The sequence below is a fragment of the Epinephelus lanceolatus genome, chromosome 14 (assembly GCF_041903045.1).
Source record: "Epinephelus lanceolatus isolate andai-2023 chromosome 14, ASM4190304v1, whole genome shotgun sequence".
Classification (NCBI taxonomy): domain Eukaryota; kingdom Metazoa; phylum Chordata; class Actinopteri; order Perciformes; family Serranidae; genus Epinephelus; species Epinephelus lanceolatus.
In genome coordinates, this window is record NC_135747.1 from 12,719,619 (window position 1) to 12,746,793 (window position 27,175).

The 27,175-nt window shown below is 40.9% G+C and overlaps 1 protein-coding gene across 1 annotated transcript in view; it reads left to right on the forward strand.

The window, feature by feature from the left end:
* Positions 1-27,175, forward strand: part of tmem163a (transmembrane protein 163a) — an 88,546-nt gene that overhangs the window by 4,397 nt on the left and 56,974 nt on the right. The window contains exon 2 of the mRNA XM_033617651.2: positions 3,024-3,143. Within this exon, the coding sequence (XP_033473542.1) occupies positions 3,024-3,143 (120 nt within the window). The remainder of the gene's footprint in view (positions 1-3,023; positions 3,144-27,175) is intronic.

The window sequence follows — 27,175 nt, forward strand, 5'->3', positions numbered from 1 at the left end:
GCCAGTTGAAGGAGTACATTGCTTGGAGTGAAAGGGTTTGGCTGTCCATCAGAAACAGTTGGCAGTATTCACTAGTGGGAAGCTGGTGAGGGATCATATTCTAGTAGCTGCACCAACTCCCTCTGGATGCTTTGTCTGCAATGTCTTCTTCTGTCTACACCCACATGGGACAATCAGTAGGAGTGAACAACACCAAGGGCTGTGTGAAGGGGTGAACTGGCCATCCCAGAGAAAGGCAGGGGTTATAAAGAAGTAGTTTGATTATACCTTTGTCAAAAGGGCCATTTTTGTCATATGGGTGACAAGACTGTAGTTTTTAGGGTAGTAAACATACTTAGACAAAGGGGACTGTAATGTTCTTGTAACAGATACTGCACCAGCAAATAGCTTTTCTACAAAAATACTGTGAAAACGTCTCATTGAAACTGAGATGGGGTTTAAAACTTAAAGGGAACATCAGTGATGTTTCAAGTATGGTCAGTTCTCATGGGGAGTACTACACAGTGCTGTTGTTCGTGTCTTCTGTGGCTCTGGAGGTTTGTCAAGTCTGAGAAAATGTTACAATTTATTGTAAAGTCTCTAAACTTACATTAGCTTTGTCTTCCTAACAGCGTAACAAACCAAACATATGGCGTTTGAAAGATGTGGACATGTACCAGACAGACAGGGCCAAATACAAAAATGCTGTTGATGGCATCATGGGAAACATAGTTTGCCTTTTATTATTAAAAAGGTTTGATATGACAATATGAAAACTGGTTCAGTCATAAGTTGTGTTCTGTTTAGTCTATAAAACAACCATGTGACCAAGACTAAGTTGTTTCTGGAATGGCTTGGTTTCATCTTTGCAATGCAAACACATACACAGTCATAATTACATGTAGTTTAAAGCCTGTAAGTCATGTTGAATTGTTTCTGTTGTTTAGTATCAGGCGGTTGATCACAAGTGAAATTGTGTAAAATGCAAAGCAACATCTGATGTTGTCTCGAGTGTCATAACTTAGGCTAATAGGCCTTCTGGTCAGTGTTCAAGTTACGAAATTCCAAGGTTTAAGGGATGATCTGTTTTTGAGGTTGGGCAGATCTACAATCCGTGATTCCAGGTTTCCTGTAGGTTAAGTGATGTGGTACCCTGACAAATATTTACATGAAATCTTCACAACAAAAATGACCCAGGTTTGTGTCACGTTGGAGATGGAGAGTGGAGGTTACTGCACCATTCAAAGAAATTCAGTTGTTTTCTTTAAAAAAATAAGAGAGGGAGCACAGAAGAGGCAAGGGTCTACTCTGTGGAAGCTTTCTTAAGTTTTCTGGAACAATCTTGTATCATAACTCTGCCACTGCAATGGCACCTTATATGTGTTGATGCTTTGGTCATCCGTGCCAGTGAGAGAAAATTCCCCCAAAACAAATTATTTTCTTCAAAAGAAACCAATTCAAATAGCTATAAAGGCATGTAGCATAAACTCATTTTTATATCTAAAGGCCTTACTAAAATAGGACCCCAACGACAAAGAGGGGTTAGGGTTTTGACTGCAGATAGTCTACTCAGAAAGGAAGTTCTAAATATCATTGAACTGTGTCCAAACATTTGTCTCACTCTAGGATCAGAGGATTTTGCCTTCATTATTTCCAATTATCTGCCTGATTTTGTGGCCAAACTTGCAGTCTGCAAAGGAAACACCCTCTGTGTCTCAGGACAGTTCACAGGCAGCTGACTCTGTGGTCCCTGGCACACATTTCTGGATAGAATGACAACTGATAGCAATAAAAGCCCTTTTGGATGTAAAAGTTCAGGCTTATAAATATTGCATGAATCTGCAGTGCCTGCCTCGTGTTTCATGACAATGGAAGAGCTCCAGGCGGTTCAGAATCTGGGCTGTTTTGTCTGTGACTTCAGGCGAAGGCTTCTCGCACAGAAACAGGGCTTTGAGCCCTTAGGAAATGCATGTGGATTGTTATCCTGTGTGTTTTGCCTTAGCACAGTCTCTGTTCAGGTTATTAGAAGGGAACCTTAAAAAGCTATTAAGGTTGGTCCTTCAAAATCAATGGCAACAAAAGATTGATTTTTGTCGACTTAATTTGTAAACTTGATTGGTTTCATTGGTAATTTTATATTCTCAAGAGGTTATTTCCTGATTGCTTTGAATTAGTTTGAGGGACTACTTTAGACAGTTCACGCATGAGTGTTCAGCATGGTGGTTTGATACAGGTGTACTGTTGCTGCTTCTCCAGTTCCCTATGTGGTGGTCAGTAAAGGAAGTAAAACTTGACAAGCTGTGTCTGAGCTTTGCTTCTCCCATGACCTATAATCTGCAGTATAGCAAGAGTCCTCAGGCATTATGTCACTCAGTGTAAATCCCCATTGGTCCGGTGCTCTGATGGAAGGTGTGGAGAATTATCGTTAGCTGAAGGACGCATGAAGGGTGGAAGAAACAGCTCCATTGTTCGAAGCAGTAGTGAATACCCATTGATGGGTCTATGTGGTCTTTTGTGGTGGATTGATTATGGCTGCTACTTCAACAACACGTTTCTGTGAACTTTCCTTTAGGGTTTATCCGGCAGAGCCAGACCTCTGACCTCCGTATAGTGTTAAATAGCCTGGAGGGCCAGTGGCTAGTTCAATGTGTAAAAGTGTAAATGTACTTAGATGAAATTAAACCATTTTCACGAGTCATCACCGAAACATCACACCTTTGTTGTGCTCCAGAATCCTGAATCACTGGTTGATAATGCTGAACTGAAATAAGTTTAAGCATAACTGGCAGAATTGTGCTCTGCATCGTAGTTAGGCACACAAGCTTAAACCCTTTCTTTCAATAACCCAAGTGATTCTTCAGGGTTTAAGAGAATCTTATTCCTCTCTGACGTGAGTGTTGGAGAAGGTCAAAATGACCACTGATGTTGCCTCTGGCTGTCTGATATGATCATGTCATAAAGCACAACATAAAATGAATGTTACAAAACAAGCACAAAGAAAGCAGGAATTGTCCTTGTAACAGAGTTTATGTGTCTCACTGCAGGTCTCCTCGAGAGCAGCATGCGCCTGAAGCCCCATGAGGCTCAGAGCTACAGGAAGAAGGCACTCTGGGTCTCCTGGGTCTCCATCGTGGTCACGCTCATACTGGCTGTGGCAGCTTTCAGTAAGCATTTAAATACTTATTCAAGTGCTATACAGTGACTTTTAACAGTGTATGTGCTATACCATAGTGTGACTGTGGCAGTTTACTTCTCATTTCCCTGTTGACTAAGAGAAGGTGTTGTCATCTAAACGTCAGTTCTGTCATGGCGCAAAGTGTCTTACAATGTGGGAGTGAAGAAAATACAGATTTCCTGATTTATGCTGTTTCACAAAGGTAAAGAAACAGTCACAGATGCTAGCCTACTTTCTAATTAAACAATGCTAACCATAAATTAAAATATATTACACACTTTCCACTTATGTATTTACATATACTTATATATATTGCAGGGCAAAAGCAGATATTGTCAGACTGAATGTTTTAATAATGTTAAATGCTAATATTTATTTGCATCAAGTGATATTCTGAGCTGCATTTAAAGTGCAAGATGCCAGTGAGCACATCCATGATGTCAACAACAAACGTGTCCATAGCTAATGAAACTAATAAAGCACTGAGCTAATTGGTTCTACACTAGTCACTAACAGTGTGTAGTATTATTTTGAAATGCTATAGTGACACAGCATATCGTATGCTGACCACACATGTTTTTGCACTGTATGACCACAAAGAGGATGTGCCTTTTACACACATGATGAATGTCAGCTGTCCAAAAAAGCAATGAAATGAGTCACGGCAAATAACTGGAAAGCAGTTGAGAAAGCGCAGACATTTAAGAAAATCAACAGCGCTACTGTTCTCTGGTGGAGTGGGGCTGCACTTTCATGTTTTTTCAGAAAATGTGTTTTTGTGCCTTACATTGTGTCATACAAAGAAGCACTGTTGGTTCAAATGGAGCAATTAAACAATTTAAGCAATATATAACACTTTACACTACAAGTCAAACAGTGGAAGAGCATTGGAGGACACATTTCTTGTCCAAAAAGAATGAGCAACTGCAGACTAACAGTAAAACTTCACAATGTGCAGCCTTAGGCTCGGTGTTTTAGTCACAGTCATGTTGTTTGAGCTAATTTGCCCACCTCCTTAATTATCTGACTGATGAAAAAGTCTGAAAAAAGGGTCATACTTTCGAGGCTCCCTGCCATTTATGTGGCAATAAGACTGATTCCCTGTAGGTAAATATAACATAAAAAATATGTTTGCAGTGATTCACTGTAAGAGGGCAAAGACATGAGAATACATACAGTGTATTCAATTTGTCAGTACTGCATTAAGTATTAAGGTAAGAGCAGAGTGCAAAGCAGCACATTCCCAAGTGTTCTATATAGAATATACAATCTAATGTCTAGGATGTCTTTCAGTGCTTTGATGTCTGTTTACTATGTGATGAACATGCTTTTATTCTTCTTGGCAACTGAATCACACAGCCTCAGATCTTGTTTTCTGTTGGAGTCTGCCTGCTAATGCTGTTGTGCTGGTTTTACAAACTGCATGTACTGCACCTTAGTAACCTGTCTGATGTGGTGAAATGATGTAGCAACAATTTCAACACACATTTTATGGTCTTATGATATAGAGGATGTCTACGATGTGCCGCACTGTTGTGGCTGCAACACGGGATGTTGCTTTGTCATCCTGGCTCAGGATCAGTTTCAAGTCACGATGTGTACCAGTCTATACAGACTTATCCTCGATGTGCTGACTAAGCACAACCTTGCTTTTTTTAGTGGCACAGCTGCATGGATTCACATTTAGGAACTAGCAAACAAAGGGACTTAAAGGAAACTATATGAGGGAGATATGAGCATTTGTAAAACACCTTGTACACATATAACATTATGTTTAGTGCTGAGCAATATGAAGATAATCAGACATCACAATATGGTTTACCAAATGCCTTGGTACTAATATTGCAATGATGTACTGTTGACTATCAGTGTTTTCACACAATGTAAAAACAGTAAGATTTTTGATAAATAATCATCAGTAATTTGGATACAATGACTAAGTGGGTAAAGGCAAATAATAGAACAGCTAGAACAGTCTGGTAAGTTCAGAAAATAACATCACTTTACTGTAATGCAGCCTTTAAAACCAGGAAAAGACAACACTTAGAATGATACGATATTGAAAATCTAAGACTTCTAAGCACTTGTCGTGACCAACCCACAGAGAATAATCACCCATATCTCAAGTTCACCTTGGCCCTATGGAGTTTTATAGCCTATAATTAAGTTTTGCTCCCAATAGCTTAACTGTTTTGATTCACTCCCATGGCTCTCATCGTGTCTTTTTTGGCTGCAGCAAGCAGCGGCTTTCAACCAAGAATCTCTAAAAACCCATTGTATGCTACTTGCATCTGGCAAGTTAGACAAACTTAGAAACGTTTGACCCTTAGGTACAAACCCTCAGCGTCATTATAAAGATGTCTTGTGTGTTGTGTCTTGACGCAGAAAGGGTTTGTGAAGCTTGACGCAGAAGTGGTCCACCGTAAATCATGTGAGTTGAATCACGTGAATAAGAAGGGGTTGTGGGTCAGGTTTAGACAACAAAACTACTTGGTTAGGGTTAGGAAAAGATAATGATTGACGTCATCATCACGTGAGTCAACTTAACTAACACACACTTAACTAATGACTCTCATGACGAAACCTATGAAGAGATCTGTCTATCGGACAGTCTATCTCAGCAAGAGCAGCTCACACATGTCTGCTAACACTCGTCGGCAGACATGTGTACTTAATGCAACACCTCCTAAGTGGACTTTCCACTCTTTATACTACATCCATTGCTCTGAACATCTAGTAATGACACGGACAGGTTTACATTGGAGTTGGTTGAAAGCCCAGTGTGTCTCATACAGACGCTAAAGGGTACCCCCTTGATGCGGGGGGTGCAACCTAAGTGGCATATTTTCATGCCCTGGGAATGAGACCAGGGTGCAGGTGGAGAAGCCATATTTCCCTCCGGAGTTGGTGGAGACCAAAAACAGAGCTAAAAGAGAGTGTATATTGGACATACATTGGCCAGGTGCCCAGAAACACAATTCTAAATGAGTAATAACTGTTTGGTAAAAGGTGGGGATATGCCAGCGTTGAGTTTACAGATTGTTTCCGTGGTCTCAAGCTGAGAAAAAAAAACAATCAGTTATTACAGCATGATCAGACTTAATTATGATGTTGATGATGATGATGATGATTAATGGGTATGTTTGGGAGAAATATCAGAAGTGTTCATCTGAAACTGCAGTGAAACTGTAGTATGAAGACTGCCACAAATGAATTCAGCTTGTTTAGTCTAGTTTGTGAATGACATTCCTGTCGTTGATTCATATTTTTCATTCACTTCAAGTGTAACCAGTGCGAGGGGGCATGGAAACAGACTCTGCAAAGCAGAAAGATGGAGAATGTTTTTCTATGTATCTGAACATTGTTCGACAGAGACAAAGCGTTGGAACATAGAGACTTGAACAGATGATGACCCACAAAAATGTGAGCCTCTAAAAGCGAGGGAGACAGCCCAGCTACTAGGAGACAAAAAGGAAAGAAGAGAACGGAGGGACGGGGGGGCCAGAGATGTGTAGACAGCCTCCCTCTCCGCCAGTCATAACTGCAGCCTCTAGAGGACGAGTCAGTGGCACTGGGTTAGGAAATTAATAAATGAATGCAACACTTCCCTCTTCTGCCACTGCTCGGCATGGAGAGAGGTACAAAAGAAAGAAAAGCTGAAAGGCTGTGCGCCGAAGAGAGAGCCGTCTTAGTGAAAGAATGCAGAGGGACCAGAGAGAGTGAGAGACAGATGGATATGGAGGTGTGGAGTGAAGCTCTGAAAGGTGCAATGGTACCAGGGGACGAGGATGAGTCCTGGCAGGCAGCTTTGGGGATTTAGTGGTTGTGATGGCTCAACTTTAAAGAACACCAGCGCGCCGTTTCCTCCCGCCTGTGCCCTAGTTTCTCTTTCTCCCAAACTCTCGCCATCCTCCATCTTTTATCTTTTACGTCCCGTCAGCTTCTTTCCTCACCCTCTACTTTCTTTACCTGCTCTTTGTGTGCTGTCTCACCACATCTCTCCCTCTTTGTTTGCCCCCTTTATTTTTTATGTGTCTGTAAGACTAGATCCACTATATCCCAAGTCAAAAGATGGTTTGATTCTGTCAAGCTGTCCAGTGTGTGTCTTGTACATATTTTTATGAGTTTTCCTCTGGTGGGCATGTTTTAGTAAAAGCAAGGTAAAAGTCAAAGTCCTCCTTATCAACTCATGTATCATTCATCCTGTTTCTGCCAACCTTTCCTACTTTTATTCCCCCTCTCTCCCCCTTTCTCTCCCCTATCTTCCTTTTTCTCTCTCCAAGGAAACATCCTCTGCTCTTCTGTGACCTTTCGCAGTATTTTAACATTTAGAAGGGATGAGGGTTCAAGGTCAATCCCTTTCTGCTCTACTTTCAGTCGCCTTGACTCTTAAATGTCTCAGTCATACACAACGCGCGCGCGCTAGCTCATAACCTTTCCTGAGAAGCTGTCTTTTGTGCTCCCTTGGCAAGTTATTCACCTGTGAAAGTGGTACAAAACTTCAAGGCTTTATCAGACATATCAGGCTCAGAGAGTAAGCAGAGATCACACCTCAAGAGCTAAGAGCGTGTATGATAGGTAGTTGGCGTAGCAGTTCCTTGATGTATTGGTCAGTCAGGCATGTGAGCACACACAGACTTCTTCATCTTGATGGTACGTTTCCAAGTTGAGCTTTGTTCCAAATAAAATATTCATCATTTGAGGAAAACATAAAAAGACAACTACTTCTTTTTATTCTCTGCCTAAATTAAATAAAGAGCCCAAAGTGATACTGCAGCAGACTACCACCCTCCCACGTATGTTTATTTCTGTTGTTTTATGTTAATAAGAGTCTGAGACAACAAATGTTATTCCCGAGACAATATTTTATGAAGTTGGTAATTGGGACCTGGCATTTTACCGTACTGCATTCATGCCAACATTATATTATTATTAATTCCATAATTATATTACTAATTATGGATTAAATGTCAGCAATGGTTTAAAAATAGTTCACTTACTTCTCCCCTTTTCTCCTGAGAATGAATGAAATACGAGAATGAAATATCTTATATAAGCATTAGTACATAGCAAGTTAGCTTAATATTCCAGGATAATGGACATGGTGGAGGTATAAAAGAACGTGTGTGTTACCGCCACCTGTAGGTCAGTGAAATAGCATGTCACCATTGGCAGGATTGTGTAGCACACCACTTGCCTGTTCATGCATGTCCAAACAAATTGACCCTTCGCTAAGTCCCGCCCCTGGATGCGGCTGGCCAATCATAACGTAGTATAGGGCCGGCTCAGATCAAGGTCCGACAACAACACAGCTGTGCTCCATTGACTCTAATGCAATCGTTTCAGATTTCCTTCATTTTCAGGCTGGTTTTGTGGATTTGGAGCTAAATGTTGTGCCTGGGGCACGTCGTGTATTAATGATAATCGTTACCTAGAGAGGTAGGAAGGGGATTTGCGTTTCTTCCCTGTTCCAAAACCAAAATCAGGCCCTGAAAAGTGTAGGGTTAGCTAGCTAGCTACTGAAGATATAGCCTACTGAATGTATACACATACTGCTGTTGCTTTTTGGTGATTATAACAGTGAATAAAGACAGACCCTGCTGTACAGGAACCAGTAAAGGGAAGCAGGGAAACTTTGCTGATACTCAACCAGCTGTGTACCATCACATTGTGCGCAGATGAACGCTGTTTGACTTCCCCTGGAGATCCCTGCCTGTCTGGCGGCGGAGGTCCAGGTGCTGGCAGCGGCACGGGGACAAAGCCAAACAGCGTTCATCTGCACACACTGCGATGCCACACAGCTGGTTCAATATCAGAGAAGTTTCCCTTTATATTCATTGTCTTCTGTGGCGATCAGCAGTGATGTGGTGGTTCACTTTTACACTGTGATCTGTAGCCTATAGGCTTGGTATAGGCTTTATCTTCTAACTATCTTTGTCTTTTTAACCTGTTGTTGCTGCTGAGTCAGTTTGACATCCTGGATATATCCTTCACACACAGACTGTAGACCCCTCTGTCTGCTTCTCTCTGGAATCATTGTTTCAGTTTTCCAAAAATATGATAATATTTCTTCAGGGAGTGCAGTTAGTTACAGTGTGGGCTCCATGCTTACTCCGACCATCGCAAAGGGGCGGGCCTTAGCAAAGGGTCAATTGTGGACCCATTCATAAAAACATTGCTCCACAGCCCAGTAGTGGTCAAAAACTCCACAGGCCACCTTTACATGTGTATGTATTTTTTAACCATCATTAAACAGCAAGTTAACTCTTAATTGTTAGCATAGCCTGAAGCATCGGTATTGTTGCCAGACTATTAAACCTTGCACATAAATAGAACGTTGGTTTAACTGTTGACTACTACAGACACCATCCAGCCAAGCAGAAAGAAGACTTTTTGTGGCCACTGGACGGGATATAAAATACAGGTAACACAAAGGAAAGGTTTTATTTTCTGCACTTCAGCCAAAAGCTTGACTTCTTTCTAGGATAAATGAAAAAGAAGAAATACATATTTCCTTCAATTTACACTGTATTCCACTGGAGTGTCTTTGCACTGGAACAGTTAAACTTTACCTCTGTGCTGAACTATAAGAAGAAATGTTCTTTTTTCAGCCTTTATTTCTTGTTAGAAATCCCAACCTAAGGCGTATAAGTAACTGAATAGATATTGTTTCATTATCAGGTATGAAGGGATATCTGAATTGAGTTTATGTGATGCTTTTGTATTGTGCTTGCTAAGCAGCCACGGGAAAGGCTGTTCCATATTCAGTTTGGGAGCCGGACTGCTCTCTAGCAAGGATGGTTTTCAGATTGCCTTGCAGGCCCTCTAGGAGCAGGCTGGGGGAGCTGGCCTGTGGACTAATAGGCTGCCACACGATCAATCAGTGGCACTGCCAACAACCATTTAATGTTTGAGTAAGGAGGGGGAGGGAGTTGAAGAGAAGGGGGGGGGGGGGGGGGGGGGGGATAAAGCAGAGAGAGAAAGAAAGAGAGAGAGAAAAACCGTGAGGGAGGGGCAAAGAAGGTAGGAACAAGAAGTACAGTAAGAGTAGGACGGAAACAGGAACATAAAAGAGGAAGATGGCAAAAAACACTGTGTGATAGCAGAATACAGAGAAAGTTGGAGGAAACGGAGAGAAAAATAAATATAAGGCCAGATGGAAGAGAAAATATTAAGCATTGTAGAGCAGAAGACACAGTAGGACAACAGCGAGAAGGAATGAAAGAACAAACAAATTAACAACTCCAAGAATTCAACACACCAACTCTTTGGTTTGCAATTTTTCTTTCTTTCTTGATGTCCTTTTTGCTCTGTCGTTCTTTCTTTCTCCACAGTAGAGCTGTAATTACTGGGATTTAACCCAGATACATAAAGTAAAAGCCCAACAAAGTTATAAATAAACCATCACTTTATGGATATCTATCTGTGCTGTGACTTTGTAGCTGTGGAGGAGGAGCTGAGCCGGAGAGAGTACTGAAAGTTAGCTCAGCTTACACACAGAAACCGCATGTTTGACATGTGGTATGAAGGGGATAATAAAAAACACTTGTTTGAATTGTAGACGTATCAGACTGCCAGGGGTGGAAATCACCAGAGGTCTCACGATACAATATTGCAATTTTAAACATTTTGCAATATACTGAGTATTGCAGTAACATCAAAATATTGTGATACTATGCTGTATGGATTTTCCCCACACCATAGACTGCTGTGACACTTAAAAAACGCTGGTCATTTAGTGACTGTAGCTCCATAAACGTCCCTACTACACCACAGAATCATTTCAGGTTTAATATTAATATTTCAGCTAAACACAGCAGTATCCTCTCAGGTCATTAAAATACATCTATATTTATATCTTCTAGCTTCCATTCTGTATTTAAGTGTAGCAAGTACCTTGTTGGGGGATTTATAGTGGAAGGTCTTGATGGATATTTGAACTTATTGTTTAGCCTAAATTTTTGTTTAAATTAATAATTGACAGTACAAATTCAGACCATATAGAATATGAGTTTTGTAAAGGTTTTATGCAGCAAATATGCTTGTTAAACCTTAAGTATACGCAATGTGTTTTGGTGAGCAGTACTGAATGTAAAGAGAAACTCCATAGGGAATCGTAGTTGCAATAACTGATTTTTGCTTATTTTCTCATTGACTTGTCAACCAAGGTGAAAACATTTCTGTTATCGGTTGTAATTGACTTTTTGCTCCAATTTATTTGCACATGTCACCTTACTCTGATGTCATTCAAAACATATTTGGTCCCTTAAGGCTACTTTATTTGCGTAAAATTGCTACAGAGATTATGGTAGATCATCAATATCTGACTTTATTTTAACAGTGGTAATTTGATCAAGTGTTTTACATTAAGTTTTTATTTTGCCCATAGAAAGTACCAGTGGCTATGTTCTAGCCAACAGAAGACCAAAACCAACAAGTTGATCCCTCTAACAAATATTGCCTGTATCCAAAGTCTCAATCCATCCATCCATTTTCTGTAACCACTTGTCCTCTTAAGGATCACGGGGTGGCTGGAGCCTATTGCAGCTGACACTGGGCAAAAGGGTACACCCTGGACAGGTTGCCAGACTATAACAGTACTGACACATAGAGACAGACAACCATTCGTGCTCATATTCATGGGCAATTTAAAGTTACCAATTTACCGTACCTGCATGTCTTTGGACTGTGGGAGGAAGCCAGAGAACATGGAGAAAACCAGCGCTGACAAGAAGAACATGCAACCTTCATATAGAATGGCTTGGGGTGGCCCAGAACCCTATTGATGTGAGATGACAGTGCTAACCACTGCATGACAGTGCCACCGCATCCAAAGTTTGGTATAGCTTATTCCATCGAGGAACCACATCATTTCACTGACATGTTCCTTCACCATGACGACAACACTGTAGTTGTATTAAGTCATCCCACGTGGTGCCTACCCATTCTCATTCCTAGGCCATCAAATATGGCAGCCTGGTCCGTGGCCTTCAGCGTCTGATACACACAAGGCACCATTTAGCATCTGTATGAGATGCACCAGTGTAAATCCTTATGCAGCAATAGTACACACTTAGAGGAACCAATGGAGTATGTAAGAGTGGAGATACCCATGTTTCATGTGAAAGGGAAGTTTATTTTGAAAAAACATGAATCATGTAACGAGCAAAAATTGACAAGGAAACTGACGCATCTGAAACTGATGCTTGAGTTGTACCTTCAGTGTCGTAGTTTGAAGTGTAGAGTTACTGACCAAGCTGCTGTTTGTGACGAGCTGGTAATAACATCATGTTGAAGGTGCCTTGTGCTCATCAGTGCACCCAATATGTTGCAAACTGTGGGTGAAAATAGTCCCCAAGAAATGCATTGTTTACTTCTTTGTGAGTAATGTTTGCTAAAAACTACAGCACTCAGCTGTTTTAGGAAATTACTTAAACCTCTTAAATAATTAAACTGTTTGTGTGTGACTCATTTTAGAAGATTAATGTCTTCTGAACAAACAAATGAGCTTGAGGCTATGGGAAATAGTGAGAGACCATATAATGCATTGTTTGTTTTGGTCTTTTCAGATTTATTGACAATAATATGGAAAATATGGAATAACACCAGCTTTATCCTTTAAATAAAATAAAATGTGACTTGAAGTGTTGTTGGAGAGATGTAATTTATATAGATTGCTATCCACACCATGAATAATGAAAGACTATACTAGACGAGAATGAACATGTTTGTAGCTGAGACAGAAGACGCCAGTAACACAACAGGTCACAGTGTAATAATTTTTATGTCAGCGCTGTGATAAAGCGCTGTAATATTATCAGAACTCATCTATGGTCATTAGAGATGCATTCGCTGACTCCTGCTGCTTCCACTATCTCATTTGCTAGATCTGAAAGAAAAACATAGTCAGGGCAAAAACAAATGATGAATCACAGATGGCAGAGTGTACACAATGGAGATGTTTGCATTCAGCTGTACAGAGGTATCTGCAGGCCATTCATCATATCTGGGCAGTCACTGCAGAAACACACTTGTACCAATATCCCTCTCTCCCTCCCCCTCTTGCTCCAATTCTGCCGCTCTCTGCGCTTTACTCCCCCAATCCCCTGGTCCCACCCACTTTCCCTCCTGTCTCTCTCTCTCCGCCCTAACCAACTTCCACTCTCCATCTTCTGTTTCCTTCCCTCCACCTTATTCGTACGCCCAAGCCCACCTACTGTCTGTCTCAGGGTAGAAAACACAATCATTTATTCATTTGTTTTCCCTTCCGTCCCTGTGCAGTCTATTTTTACTGGTAAATTAACTTAAACCAAGTTGCCAGCAGGGAAGAAGTGCCAGGCTATATTGTGTCAGGCTTAGAAATCAAAACCATTTACTTCCTATTGTTTCTCTGTAATCATTTTACCTGTGCCTTTAGCCTTTTTTGGCCTTTTTTGTTTTCTTTGCCTGTGCACACATAGCCACACATACAATAGCGATATTAATTTTGTGTTTGGGCTCTCTCTTTGCACAGATTTTATTTATATGTGGCTGGTAAAAATCTAAATTTTACAAGGTTACAGTGAACACATCATAAGACCGTCACAATTTACCATTGCCCATTTCTTATTTTATTGCTGAATAGAGCTTGAACGCATCATAATGCAACTCTGTGCAACCTGTGTGAGCTGATAGCCACCGGCTGCAAACAGCTAACGTTAACTAGCTCTCCTCCCGCCGATTTTAACACAGATTTGTTGTTTACAATGTAGCATCATGAGGGAAACAATAGGGTGCGCCCTCTGATGTGACGATAGTGAGTTTACTGCTTCCCTTCATCTCGAAGTCCTGGGGAAGATCACCATCCCAAACACATTTTCTGTTGTCCCTTGGACAATGGGATGCCAGCTGCTACTCACCATCTCATAACACAAGAGTGAAATCACAGTCCATCTGCCAAACAGTCACTGTATTCCTCTTGTACGTGCTCATTAATTTCAGTTTGTGGCTGTTTGTCTTGAGTCCTGATTTTTAGCCTGCACAAAATTGATGTGACACAACAGGAAAACATCAGCCACAGCCATTGGTGAATGTCATCTCATTTGCTGATAGACCAATGGCAGTCAACAAGACGAATATTGGCTGATACTGATGTTCTGCCGATAAATCGGTGCATCCATAATAAAAAACATAGTGATGATGGAGGAGTTCGTAGTAATGTACCTTGTAATGGAGGCAGTGTTGTCCGGCTGTAGTCTGTCAGGCCATTAAATACATCTCAACATGTGGACAGAGAATTCTTTTCACTATATTATCGATCCGTTCCATTCTGCCATTTTTAAAATGTCTGTTGTGTCCTACAGTCGTACCTTGCTTGAACTACGCTATGTTGCCTCCACGATCTCCAGTGGTACGGCACTGTTTCGTCCGTATCTGTAAGCTTTCACAAAATTTGCACAAATGTGGAAGAAATGAACACAGAGTATGGACAGAGGGCTTTGCTGGTGTCCATATCCATATCTAACATTTAGCATAAATGAGCCATTAATCTTCTGCGCCAAATGCATCCATGGTTTTGCAACTAAAATGTACACATAGGTGGACATAACATACAAGAGACGCAGGCCTATGAAATGACCATTTTTTGGCACTGATCATCAGGATCATTCAAACTTGTATTCACAAGACTGAGTACCTAGAAGTGTGTATAACACACCTGTGGGAATGCAGATGTGTGTGTCTGTGTATAGGTGTCTGTGTGTGAGACAGAAAGCCCGACTGAATTAATGTGTTTTTGTATGTATTTGTTGGCAAATAACAAGCAGCACACTGAGTTAACATCATTCTCATCATAATGATGTGCTTGTTTACTTCAGTATTCCAGGTCCATTTACATTCTGGAAGTACAGAAATTAGCACATCAGCAGCGTACTGTATGTCTACCAAATTCAACATATACCACTTTAATTTTAAATACAACTGAGTAATTTTTTGCCTGTCTGTTTAGCAATGATTTTCAGACTGGGATTATTTGCGCTTTTCCAGATACCATTTGCCTAGTCATTATTGTGTATTCAGTGTCAGCTAGAGCTGCCTATTTCTTTTCCATGAAGGCCACCAGAGCTTTTCAGATTTTTGTCAATAGTTAAGGTGAGGTCTGGCCTTCATAAAAAGGTAGTGACCAGGTGCCAGACCATAAACAGCAGGCATCCAAGAGACAGAGCTCAGAAATAAAGCAAATGTAATGAGGCAAAATGCTAAACAAGACTGAATCTGGGATTCACTTTTATTTTCACTGGCTAGTATGTTTGCAAACAATAACCAAGAATCCTGCATAGTACCATGAAAGCCAGCTTTATATTCATCTGGGCTTCCTCACATTATTTATACAACCTCCACCTTGAAGAAAAATCAATTGAGCCAATGTGATTTGAAATTTTAAAACATTCTGTTTTATTTCCATTTCTTGTTTTCACCCAGACCATGAACAGGTACACAACTTTTATTTAGACTTTCATGAAGATTTTCAATCAGTTTGGGGATAGGTCCTGCCCACTCCACTATATGTCCCAATATATATACAAAAACAGGCACTGGAAGGTTGGTGGTATTTCTTGAAGGAGTTATGTGCTGTCTCAGTAGAGGCAATTTTACCTACGTATGTGTCGATCTTTTTAACTTTTATGTGTAGACAGACTAAAAGAGTTGGACTAAATGCTTATGCCATTCTGTCATGCTTAATTGCATACATCATTCTGTATGTCTTAATTGTTTCTATATTACCAAAGTTGCAAGAATCATGCAAGTACATCAGCGTCATCAAATGTGCTGAACTGCTGGAAGTGCTACATTTAGAAACAACGAGAGATAGTTATTATCTGCCAGCTGGCGGAAGAGAAAGTCATTATTACTTTAAAAGATTTCTGTTCAAACTGGATTACTATCATCAGATGACCTAGGAATGTGCAGAGGATAATTTGCCCTGAATGCCTACTTTCTAAACAGGAATTACAGACACACATTATAAATATGGCAGATCAAATCACTGATATCCCTCTGCACAGATGTAATTGCAACTTTATTGCATCCTAATACTCCACATACCTGCTCAGTGTTCAGTGACTACCCTTGTCATTTACACTCAAACAATAGCAGACAATGTGGAATACTGAAGCAGAATGGGGCCACAGACTGGCTGGTGACTGGTATGTTAATCTTTAGTGGTTAAACGTCTCATTCTTTGCCTTATCTGTATTGTGTGCTGGAGAGGATAATGCTGCCTTTTACAACCCATGATTTGGCAACATGCGCTGAGACTGTATTTGCCATTTACTCGCAGTAATGAGTAGCAATTGGTCTGTGTGAAATTTACAGGCTTCAGCAGCATGGAGCATCACTATATAGTATCTTACTGTTGACAGAATGGGGACAAGGGTACTTTGACTTCTCGGGGATAGAGTGGGGTTACTGAGGTGTTTGCAGCGCTGCAGCTGCTCTCAGTGACTTGAAAAGTGGGGAAGTTTACTTTCATACATAAACCTCTGGTTTTCTTGATCTGCTTTCAAGCAAACTGTGGTTTGTGTTGTGGTGATAGAGAGCCTGTGTGATTTTTGCATGAATTTGCATGAGTATTTGATGATTTTGAATAGCCATCCCCCTGTAATATTCCCATACAAAACAACAATTACTATTAGTTGTAGCCTCAACTAACAATGCTCTTGATCCATTGTTTCTTTGTGAGTTTTTTTGTGATGTCAGAGAAAATAATTAAAAGTGAAGTGCTGCATGACCTGCTAGATTTCCCTGCATGGGACTGTGTAACACTGATGACGCAGGATGACCGTCACCACTACTGTTCAACGAATTAATTACCTTACAGTCCATATTTCATGGTAACTGTTTTGTCTTACTGGGTCATGTCATAGGTTAAGATCCAATGAAACCGTTTTTTGTTGTTGTTGTTTTTTGAAAAGAAAAAAAAGTGTGAAAGTGATATTATTAATTGGTTTGCTGGAACTGTATGTTTGTTTCCTTGTTGTTTTCCTCACTTTCTATAATTGCAGGTAAACTCCAGCGACCTGGCTCAAATTGAGCCAATCACAACCATTTATCTAATATGGGGCCTGTTTGATACGATGACTGACAACTTGCCAAGTATTTGTGTTTCGCGCAACACACGATGACGTCATTTTTGGCTGACACACCCTTGCGCTGGGGACACTACAGCAAGCAGAAACCAAGCTTAGTAAAGAGGAGTGCTGTTGCAGTATTTGTGGAAACAACCAAGATGGCTGCAGCTGATGTGGGACTTCCTGTTAAATTACTATTTTCAAATTCTGATGGCCAAAAATGGTAACACTTGTTCACAGACACATTGGTGCTACACCATCACAGCTCATGCGTCTCCACTTACCTCCACTTTACACAGTTAAAGCCAAAATATTTTGGATATGGCTACTGGGATCCTGCACTGGTGATTTCATTTGGAGCCAGAGTCTATGCACTAGCATCTCAGTGGTGTCAAGTTCCTATACACCTGTCTGAGTAATTGTGAGCAACACCATTGATTGCGAGCACACCTATTGGCACACATAGCTGTCAGTCATGACCTTAATCCCCCTATGTAGGCTATAACATCAAATAACTAATTAAAACCAAACACTTGAACATACAACAGTGTGATAAAATGGCAGAAAACAGATGTTTTGGCTTCACCTTTGGTGAGCAGTCATGTCGTCCATCTTTATAACACAGTGTATCATGTTAATGCATCAGGGCATTTGAGTCTGGCACTTGTCAGATGTAGTGTAGCTGTAATCTAAACATAGAGTGCAGTAATAACGCATTATAACTCCATGGTCTTCTGTAGAAGTACCACCCTGTCACAACAAACAGATCCCCTGCTATTCACACTCTCTGAGCTCCTCTGAGCGCTGCAGTGTCGTTGTCTTCAGTGTTCTCGGTTTCTCACACCAGATGCTTCACTCACATGTCCTCTCCTCCTCTTCAGCACCAAGAGGACACAGACTAATCATCACATAAGCATACACATATAGATGTGTCATCCTCACATGGCAGCGTATGGCGTAGGATGAAGATATGAATACATTTGTTAAAGGGGTACAGCCAGAAGTATTGCAAACATTTTGATTGAGTGATAGTAGTTTCTTGAATTTAAACGCTAATAAGAAATACAATGCAACATATTACACCTACAGCAGCCCTGTTCTTACCACTGACTCCCCTTTCATAGATTTAATGAAATCAAGACACCCTAATCTTAATCATTAGTGACTGAATTGTCCACTGGGTGTTTGCTGTGGCATGTGTGTATAACACTGCATGTGTAAGTGTTTGTACTCAGGCCACTGTTCTGCAGGTGTATGAAATCATTATAATGCCGAGGATAATGTCAGAGTTATAAATCACAGACATAATGTTCCCCAAACACCCATTTTTCTTCTTCTCTATTAGCCCTGGTCATTCCTCTATACCCATTAGTGGATCACAGCCAGGCCTGGACCAGTAATGAAGAAGATTTCTGTTTTTTATTTAGGTTGTTCATGCAACATGGCATGGATGCATTTGAATTCTGAGCCTGAACAGAGGGTGATAGAAGATCTCTAACTCTGAGATTTATCAGCTAGTTCCCCATTTAAATGCATGTTGCAGAGCTGAATATAGTTCAAGACTACTGTAGTTTTAAGGCTGTATATCATTTAAATTTGTTTTCATACTTATGCTGATACATTATTTTTGTCACAGATACCAAAACAATAATTTCTTTGATACCTCACGTTTAATATTAAAAATGTATTTTCACTGTCAATTTTCAACTTGGGCGGCACGGTGGTGAGGTGGTTAGCACTGTCGCCTCACAGCAAGAGGGTTCCTGGTTTGATCCCGGAGGGAGCCCTTTTGTGCGGAGTTTGCATGTTCTTTCCGTGTCAGCGTGGGATTTCTCCGGGTACTCCGGCTTCCTCCCACAGTCCAAAGACATGCAGGTTAATTGATAACTCTAAATTGGCCGTAGGTGTGAATGTGAGCGTGAATAGTTGTCTGTCTCTATGTGTCAGCCCTGTGATAGTCTGGTGACCTGTCCAGGGTGTACCCTGCCTCTCACCCAATGTCAGCTGGGATAGACTCCAGCCCCCCCACAACCCTCAAGAGGATGAAGCAGTTAGAAAAGGGATTGATGGATGGATGGAATTTTCAACTGTCTTAACACCAGTAGCTGCAAAATAACTTTACCTAAATAAAATACAGTCTAGAGTTGTCACATTTATTATGTAAATGAGCAAATATATGACTAAAGTGTAAGTGAACAAGTCCATAGATCATTCAGTGCCAGTATTTGACTGTGCTACAAACACATTTCAGTCCTACAGTGGTTATCTTACAGTCAAGTGTATGAAGTTTCCAAAGATGCCAAATTTGTATCTATGCATGGGTTTTGTGCAAATACACAAGAGATTAGATGTAATGTTAAATGGGATCTTGGAGGATGTGTCCTAGGAGTACAGAGATATGAAGATGAAGATTTTCTTTCAGGTTTAGCAATGTTTGAGTTAAACGGATCATGGAAAATCAAATATCTCTATGAGGTTATAAAGATTAAATGATCAAACTTTCTGTCGACTCCAAGATAGGATGGATACAAAATAGAAGTTTCCCTTAATCAAAGCAGAAATGACTCAGTTTACACTAACGCTCACTCCATAGTTGTTTGTAAATGGTATGGGAATGATGTTGGGTTGCGTCTGTGCTACAAAGCCTTTGAACAAGTGTGTATGTGTGTGTTTGTGTGAGTGCATACACCTGTGATGTGTTGTAAACCCTTGATGTTCAGGGGATACCATGTGGTCATGCATGGTTTGTTGCACAGTTTCAATCATCAGATCTTGTGATTAAACTGAATAAGTTATGAACGCAGGAACAGACACACGTAGAGACGCTTATGTAGGTTGTGCAGCATACTGTTAGCCAATGTAGCTAACAGCGTGAATATACACTAAGGATTTGTTCCCTCTGATTCAAGACCTGCTTTTTAAAGCGTGCTTTTGTTTGTGCTTGTCCCGCTGAAATATTGTATCTGGCTTTGTTATTTATATGTAGAACTTTTTAGTGATACAAAAGACCAAAAAAAGTAAAAAGAATTCTGGCATTTTGAAATTAGACTGTTTTTTTGTTTGTTTACATTGGGATTCAGGCTTTGCCAGTGTTGTCCAGGTGATTCTGCCTCATACTCATGCTGAATGGATTTCTGTTCAGGTTTCACACTACATTAACTGTGTGATCCCACCTGTAGTTTGTGACAGGTGGTCAGATGTTACAACCGTGCTGTTAAGTGGCTTTTGCGTGGTTAATGGGCCAGAGTGACTCTATGGCAGCCAGTCCAGTCAGGTCCAGCTTAGGTTTAGTTTGAGAACAGAGAAGCTCATTCATTCCTTTTTTTCATGTCATATACTGTATTTTGGCCCATGTGTATTTAATTCTTGTACGTTTACTACCTTAAACTCTTTAGTTCATGCAGGAAGCTGAACCTATAAGTGAAAAACATGCACTCCCAGCCGACGAGAATAAGCTCAGTCATGTAAAAATATTTGTGTTCTACATCTCCACCCTCACATTTTTCCCTCATATGACACTTGGGTTCAACTGTGATTTTGCAGTTGATATTATTTGTGGGTACCGATTCTTAAAACTCAAAGTCGCTATGTTTGGTGCTGCAAACATGCAAAGTTGCCTGCTGCAGCTTCAAAGGGATACTTTGGATCTGTTGACGTGGAGTTGTATAAGTGACTCATCCACAGTCGGTGTATTACCTACAGTAGATGGGGGTTGGCACACCCAGTTTGGAGAGGCAGACAGGAGTACAAAACGGAAGCTAAGCAGTGTAGGCCACTGCTGTGGACAGGGGCAGTAGCAAAAACTTAATCCGTTATACTGCACTCTACAAAGCCAGACTCCACTGAGAAAAACAGTAATTAAACATTGCTGAAGACAGGAGCTGCTGGTCTACTGCTGCCTCGATCAGTTAGTTTGTTTGTGCAATTGTGTGACTTTGGCATTTAAAGAGATCAGTTCAGATTCACCAATGTCCCACAATAACTCAAGCATACTAACTGATCGAGGCAACAGCAGACCAGCAGCTCGTGTGTGCAATGAGCTAAAATGAGTGGAGTCTCAGTGGAGTGTGGTGGCTTTGACAAGAGCATAGATGGGGAACTTAAGCTGTTAACCACTTCCTCATCTGAAAGGGCTGTCTGATGGCAAGGTAAAGCGGTGAAAAGAATCTCAGTATAGCATGCACTTAGACTGTTATTGATTTTTTGTAGTTGGGACTATTTTTAGGTGAAGTGGCTAAGATATGTTTTGCCGCTGCCCCCGTCCACAGCAGCACATCGCTTAGCTTCTGTGGTGGTACTCCTGTCTGTTTCACCAAACTGGGGGTGTGTTGACTGCTATCTGCTGCAGCCTCACACAACCCCACTTTAAAAGATCCAAACTATCCCTTTAAAGATGAGGCCATTGAGGATACTCTTCCTCACTGCAGTAAGGCTACACTATTGATCCCCGTCTCAAGAGAAATTGTTTTGAAAACCCTGCAGGGCTGATGCAGGGTAAAAGATACTTTAATTTCCAACCAAGACAGACCAAGGTCCAAGGCTCACAAGTGTTTAGTTTTATTCAAGTTGTTGACCTTTCTTTTCCATCAACTCTCTGTGCTTTTCATTTTGAACTAACAGATAAAGATAAGAGACAAATTATATACATCTGGTGTAGGTAAGGTATGAAAGCATAGTGGCAGTGAATTTTTCTTAGTAATTATGCTTACTAGGATGTTTTTTAGGAGGAAAGGATTTCAAGTACTTCTATCGCACACACTTCACCTTGCTGTTTATGTGTCAGGGATCTCTGTGTAGGCATTTTTATCAGAAGCTATGGAGTTGTTTTATCTGTGTATTTGCTTGGCTGTCAAAAACTCTCCATCTGCAGCGTAATTATAGGGCAGCCTCTCGAGGCAGCCTCACACCATCTTTTATCAGTCAGCAGCACTTGACTATTTTTACTCCTCGCCGATGAGCCAAACAAGTGAAGGTGTGATCGGATATAAACGTCATGAGAGAATGTGTGTGTCTGAGTGAATGGCATCATGTGTGTGTATCAAGTGTGTGCGTGTGTGTGTTCAGGATATTTCTTGTTAGTCACACAGTGTTGTAATGTAATGTTCTACCTGTCCCGTGTCAACATGTCGCATTTCACAGCTGCTCTGTGCGGCTCCGACATTTAACAACACAGAGATTTTCCACAAAAATGTCAAATTGAAGGACTATCATTGTATCTGAAAATTCATGTTTTTTTGCTACCATTTCTGTCACTGTGGTAACCAAAGCACAAGTGCAGCTCAAGCAGTGTGAAGGATTTAATCCGAGAGACATGGTGAATTTTGAGTAGTTAGTGGTGTGATGGTGTGTATGGGACCCAACAGTTCCTATATTTTCACCTCCCTGGTCTTTATCTTGTATTTTTGCTCTGGTGCTGTTGCATGTGATCTATACATGAGAAGAACAGCCTTGTGAATTCATTAAATATTAATAGCAGCTCAATTAATGAAACTGTATCACACAAGTCTGCAGTGCTGGTGTCAACAGCATGTAGGGTGGTTAACAGCTGAGGGGAGTCCATATTAAGCCTTTCACTGTGGTGGTTTGGTTGTTGCTGTGAAGGTTAAAAACCTGCATTATATTCTTTGCTAATTGTTGCAAACCATTGCAAAAAGCAAACATCTTGTGAAAGTGCAATTGGATCACCCATTTTGAATGCTATCACTCAAACTGAATAGCCATTATCAGCGGTTATCAGCTGCAAAGATATGGGTTAGTAGGGGCTTTCTACACTGACTAGCTTCAGAAGCCTGTTATTAGCCTATTAAATGCCTGCAGCCGCTTGTTGGGAGCAGTTTTGTTATGTTTCACTTTCAGATTTGTTCAGGGTGCCAATACTACATGGTTAGGTTTAGAAAATAGATTGGGGTTTGGGCTAAAATAAGTTTGTTTGTTAGGTAATGTGATGAGGGGTGATTTAAAGTAATGTGACAAACTTAAATACATTAGTTAAAGTAAGTCAATGTTAACTTTTGGTTTTGCGTGGGACACTTTGGTCTCTCTGGTGAAAGTAGTGAAGGTGCCAATACTACTTGCTTAGGTTTAGAAAAAGTATCATGGTTTGGGTTACAATAAGTAAGTATTTGCTACATAATTCAGTTTCAGTTCAATTCAATTTTATTTATAAAGCCCAATATCACAAATCACAACTTGCCTCAAAGGGCTTTACAGCATATGACATCCCTCTGTGCTTTGGACCCTCACAGCTAAGGAAAAACTCCCCCAAAAAAGACCCTTTAACGGGGAAAAACTAATGTGATGTGACATTCCGTGGTATGATGAACTTTTTTTGCTAGTTAAAATAAGTAAAAGTTGACTTTTGGTTTACAGGGACCCCGGTCTCCTCAGTAAAAGTCCTGTGCTTATTTGACCCATAGACCGCCCCAACGTCCTCCCCACGCAGACCTTTTTGCTCATTATGCTCATGTTATGCATGTTGGTGAGTAGACCTCCATAATAGAATGGATGAGCTTCGTAATTATTGCAGCCAGTGGAGGTCACAACTTAGTAGTAGGTGTAGCAGGCCCCTTCTAATCCATACCTATGAGGCTGATAACCACTGATAATAAACATTCAATCAAGTAATAACATTTGAAGCGGACACTTGGATACATGCTATAGAATAAAGGGGCTTTCCAGTGATTTGGTTTTGTACGTGTACCACTGCATAGCTAGATATCAACGTGCAGGATGTCAGGCACTTACTCCATTAAACCAAGACTAATACGAGCCCTGGGCCTGATATTATCTTCGGTCACCTTCTAAAACTCTGTGCAAATCAATTATGTTTTATTTTCCATCTCATATTTAAGTGTTCCTTAGAGCAACAAATGGCTCCTAGACTGTGGAAACAGTCAACAATTACCATAATGTCTTAAGGTCAGACCTAACAGCATGAATAATTCTTTTATCTCTCAGGCCGCCTGACTGTTAAATACTCATCATGACTCAGCTGATGATTAGTTTCCCATTTAACTACTGGGGGCTGGTGATGTTTTTGTTGATGGCTAAACATCCTCTCTGTGTTTCTTGTTGTCATTTGATGTACTTACATTATATGTATTTTATCATGTTTTACGTAGCTTAGTCAGTGTGGCCATGTGTCTGTATGTTTAATGTTTTACCTGCCTGCAAGTGTCCCCTCGAGAGAGCTCCTTGAGATCTGCAGAGGATATCATACAACTGTTTTTACAGTCTGAGTTGCATTAGCCATGGCTAGGACACTGACTCTGATGTGTGATATCAGTAGAATTCCCCTTTAATGCGTATCAGAAGACATTGTGAGAGAATCAGTCAGGGCCGCTCTCTAGCATTGCATCCTGACAAATGACCTTTTCAGGATGTTAACCTGAATAGGACTGTCTGTTAAATCCATATTATGACTTTTCTGTCCCTGCTTCTCATCATCACTGCAGCAGTCACTCCGCTCTAGTCACTAGCAAATCAAAGAGATCGCTGTAGCTCATTAAAAATAAAAAAAAAGAGTTCACATATAACCCAACAACCATGTTCTTCTGGTCTCTAGTGTATTTATTGTATAAAAGCATGCATTTAATTTATGAATGGGTTGAGGATTGAGCTTATAAACTGACTCTCACTAAACTGCTAGCTTTTCTCGCCTCATGCAGTGGAGGGACACAAAAGGACCAGGCGACAGAACTCCCAGAGCAGCCAACAGCTAGTTCCACGTTGATCAATAGTAAACTGATGCTTGTAATGGATCCATTACCAAGAGGCTTAGGCTTCCTCATACTGCAATTTGTTACCTGGGAATAGATTATATGGTGGTGAGGGTGGCCTCAGGGAAAAGGTACGGGGAAAGCCCAATTTTACCCTTAATGCCTTACTTTTTATATATTGAACCCTATGCTATTGGGCTGATGGAGGACGTAAATAGGGGGGAGGCTATAAGCAAGGGAGAAAGTAAGGGATACAGAACAGTGTGCAAGAACACTGGGCATGCCATCTATCTTTATTCCACAGGGTAATTACCATCCCTACCTACATCTTTCGGAAAGCAACGAGGGGTAACTGGTGAATTCGATGTCACGATCTCCCTTTCTCTCTCCCCATGCTTACGCACAGCTTTACACCTTCTTAGGTTTTATTAACTGAGAGAAAGCAAAGACAGAGACAGACGTGGGCACAGGGGGGGAGAGTAAACAGAGGGAGGGTGAGAGAAAGGCCAGGTATTGGAGTCAATTAGAGCAAAAAGAGGAGAAGTGAATGACAGCAGACAGAGGGGGTAAGAGGTACATGAGCGATTGAGCTCATAAAGAACAAGAAGAAAACAAACAGAGATCAGCAGCTGAACCAGAGCAGCTGAACGGCCACAGTACTCTGCTCAGCATTTCCATTCTTACAGAAGTGTGGATAAACTGCAGTCTGCTGTCCACATATCCAAGTGGGCAATGATGGTTCAACAGTTCTACAGCTGTAGAGTGTTCCACATCATTCAGTACATAAACAGCAGGTCCTTATTAGACATTAGGTTGGCTCAGACACACAAAAAAAGGACATCATAGACCTAAATTTGCCTCACATTGCCTGTGTCTTGCCCAAAAAAGTTGCTCTTAACCCACCCCAAACACTACAGCCCACAGCCAACTACAGCGTACTTCTGCGCCTGTGTGAGGAAATAACTCTTCACAGTAGCAGGCGGCAGTAGTCTGTATTTGTCATTCAAAATGGGAAACCTGAAGACCGATGGGACGGATTCAAGATGCTAGTTAGCCAGTTAGCACATTAACAACACACCTTTTGTTGAAGGAACAATTTACCGTGCACTAGCAAACAATAACACAAACAATTAAAAATAATGTGTGCTAAAGAGCTCAGTGGCTAAAAAAAGTTATCTTACCTCATGTAACAAATTTGTTTCGATCTCACACCCTCTTGACTTTAGTTGTTTGTTTGCTTTTCCTTAATTTCTCTCATCATGCACTGAGCTGAACTGCCAATCGGAGTGATTTCATTCGCCAATGGTGCGGGACACATCGCAAAAACTAGGGCGACAGCTGCTTACTGACGGCCACACATTGACCAATGGTCAGCTTGGTGTATCAGGGCCCTATGCAGACATTAATCTGAGAGCCACTTTTGAATTACAATATGCCGTCTGTTACAGTATTTAATTCAGGAGACAAACAAACTGCAGCAGCCTGACCTTCGATTGAATCAATTTGACCTTCAGTTCGACCTTTTAGCTTGCAAGCTCTGTATTCATTCCTTAACAATAAAAAAAACTCATTTAAAACACAAATATCGGTCTAAAAATGGATCTAGTCATTCTGGTTCTAGTGGAGGTATTTTATGCAGTTCCAGCAGGGGTGAAGGGATAACAAAGGGTATATGCAACCCACACATACCACCTGCTAAATGCACATTCCCTGGAGCTTTCATCCACAGTTTACACAAGTTACTTTTGTCAGTTTTGGGATCATTTGTTTTCTCCACCACTGAATCATAGTATCCTCTTGTGAGCACCCCCTCATGCTAGGTTGGTACGAAAACAAACAAACCCTCCTCTGCGCTCGACCCAGTCAAAGCATTGTCTCATGTCGATTCTGTCAGGCAGACAGATGAAAAGGAGACAATCAGACAGAGTGTGTTTGACAGAAGGAATGTGGTTGTCAAACAGGAGATCACAGGGATGCAGCGGTTAGTCCTTATGTGCAGCTGAAGTTTAGATTTATGGCAGAATCCTTGTAGTCATGAGGTGACTGGCGGTCTTCCTGCTCTTAATGAACCGGTGCAGCCATGTTTCAAGGTGAAATCTTTCTGGATTACACCTTTGCTGCAATTTAAACTTGAGAGGTTACAAGTGTTTTGTCTTGATCTGTCCATATCCCCCAAGCAGCACACACACACACAC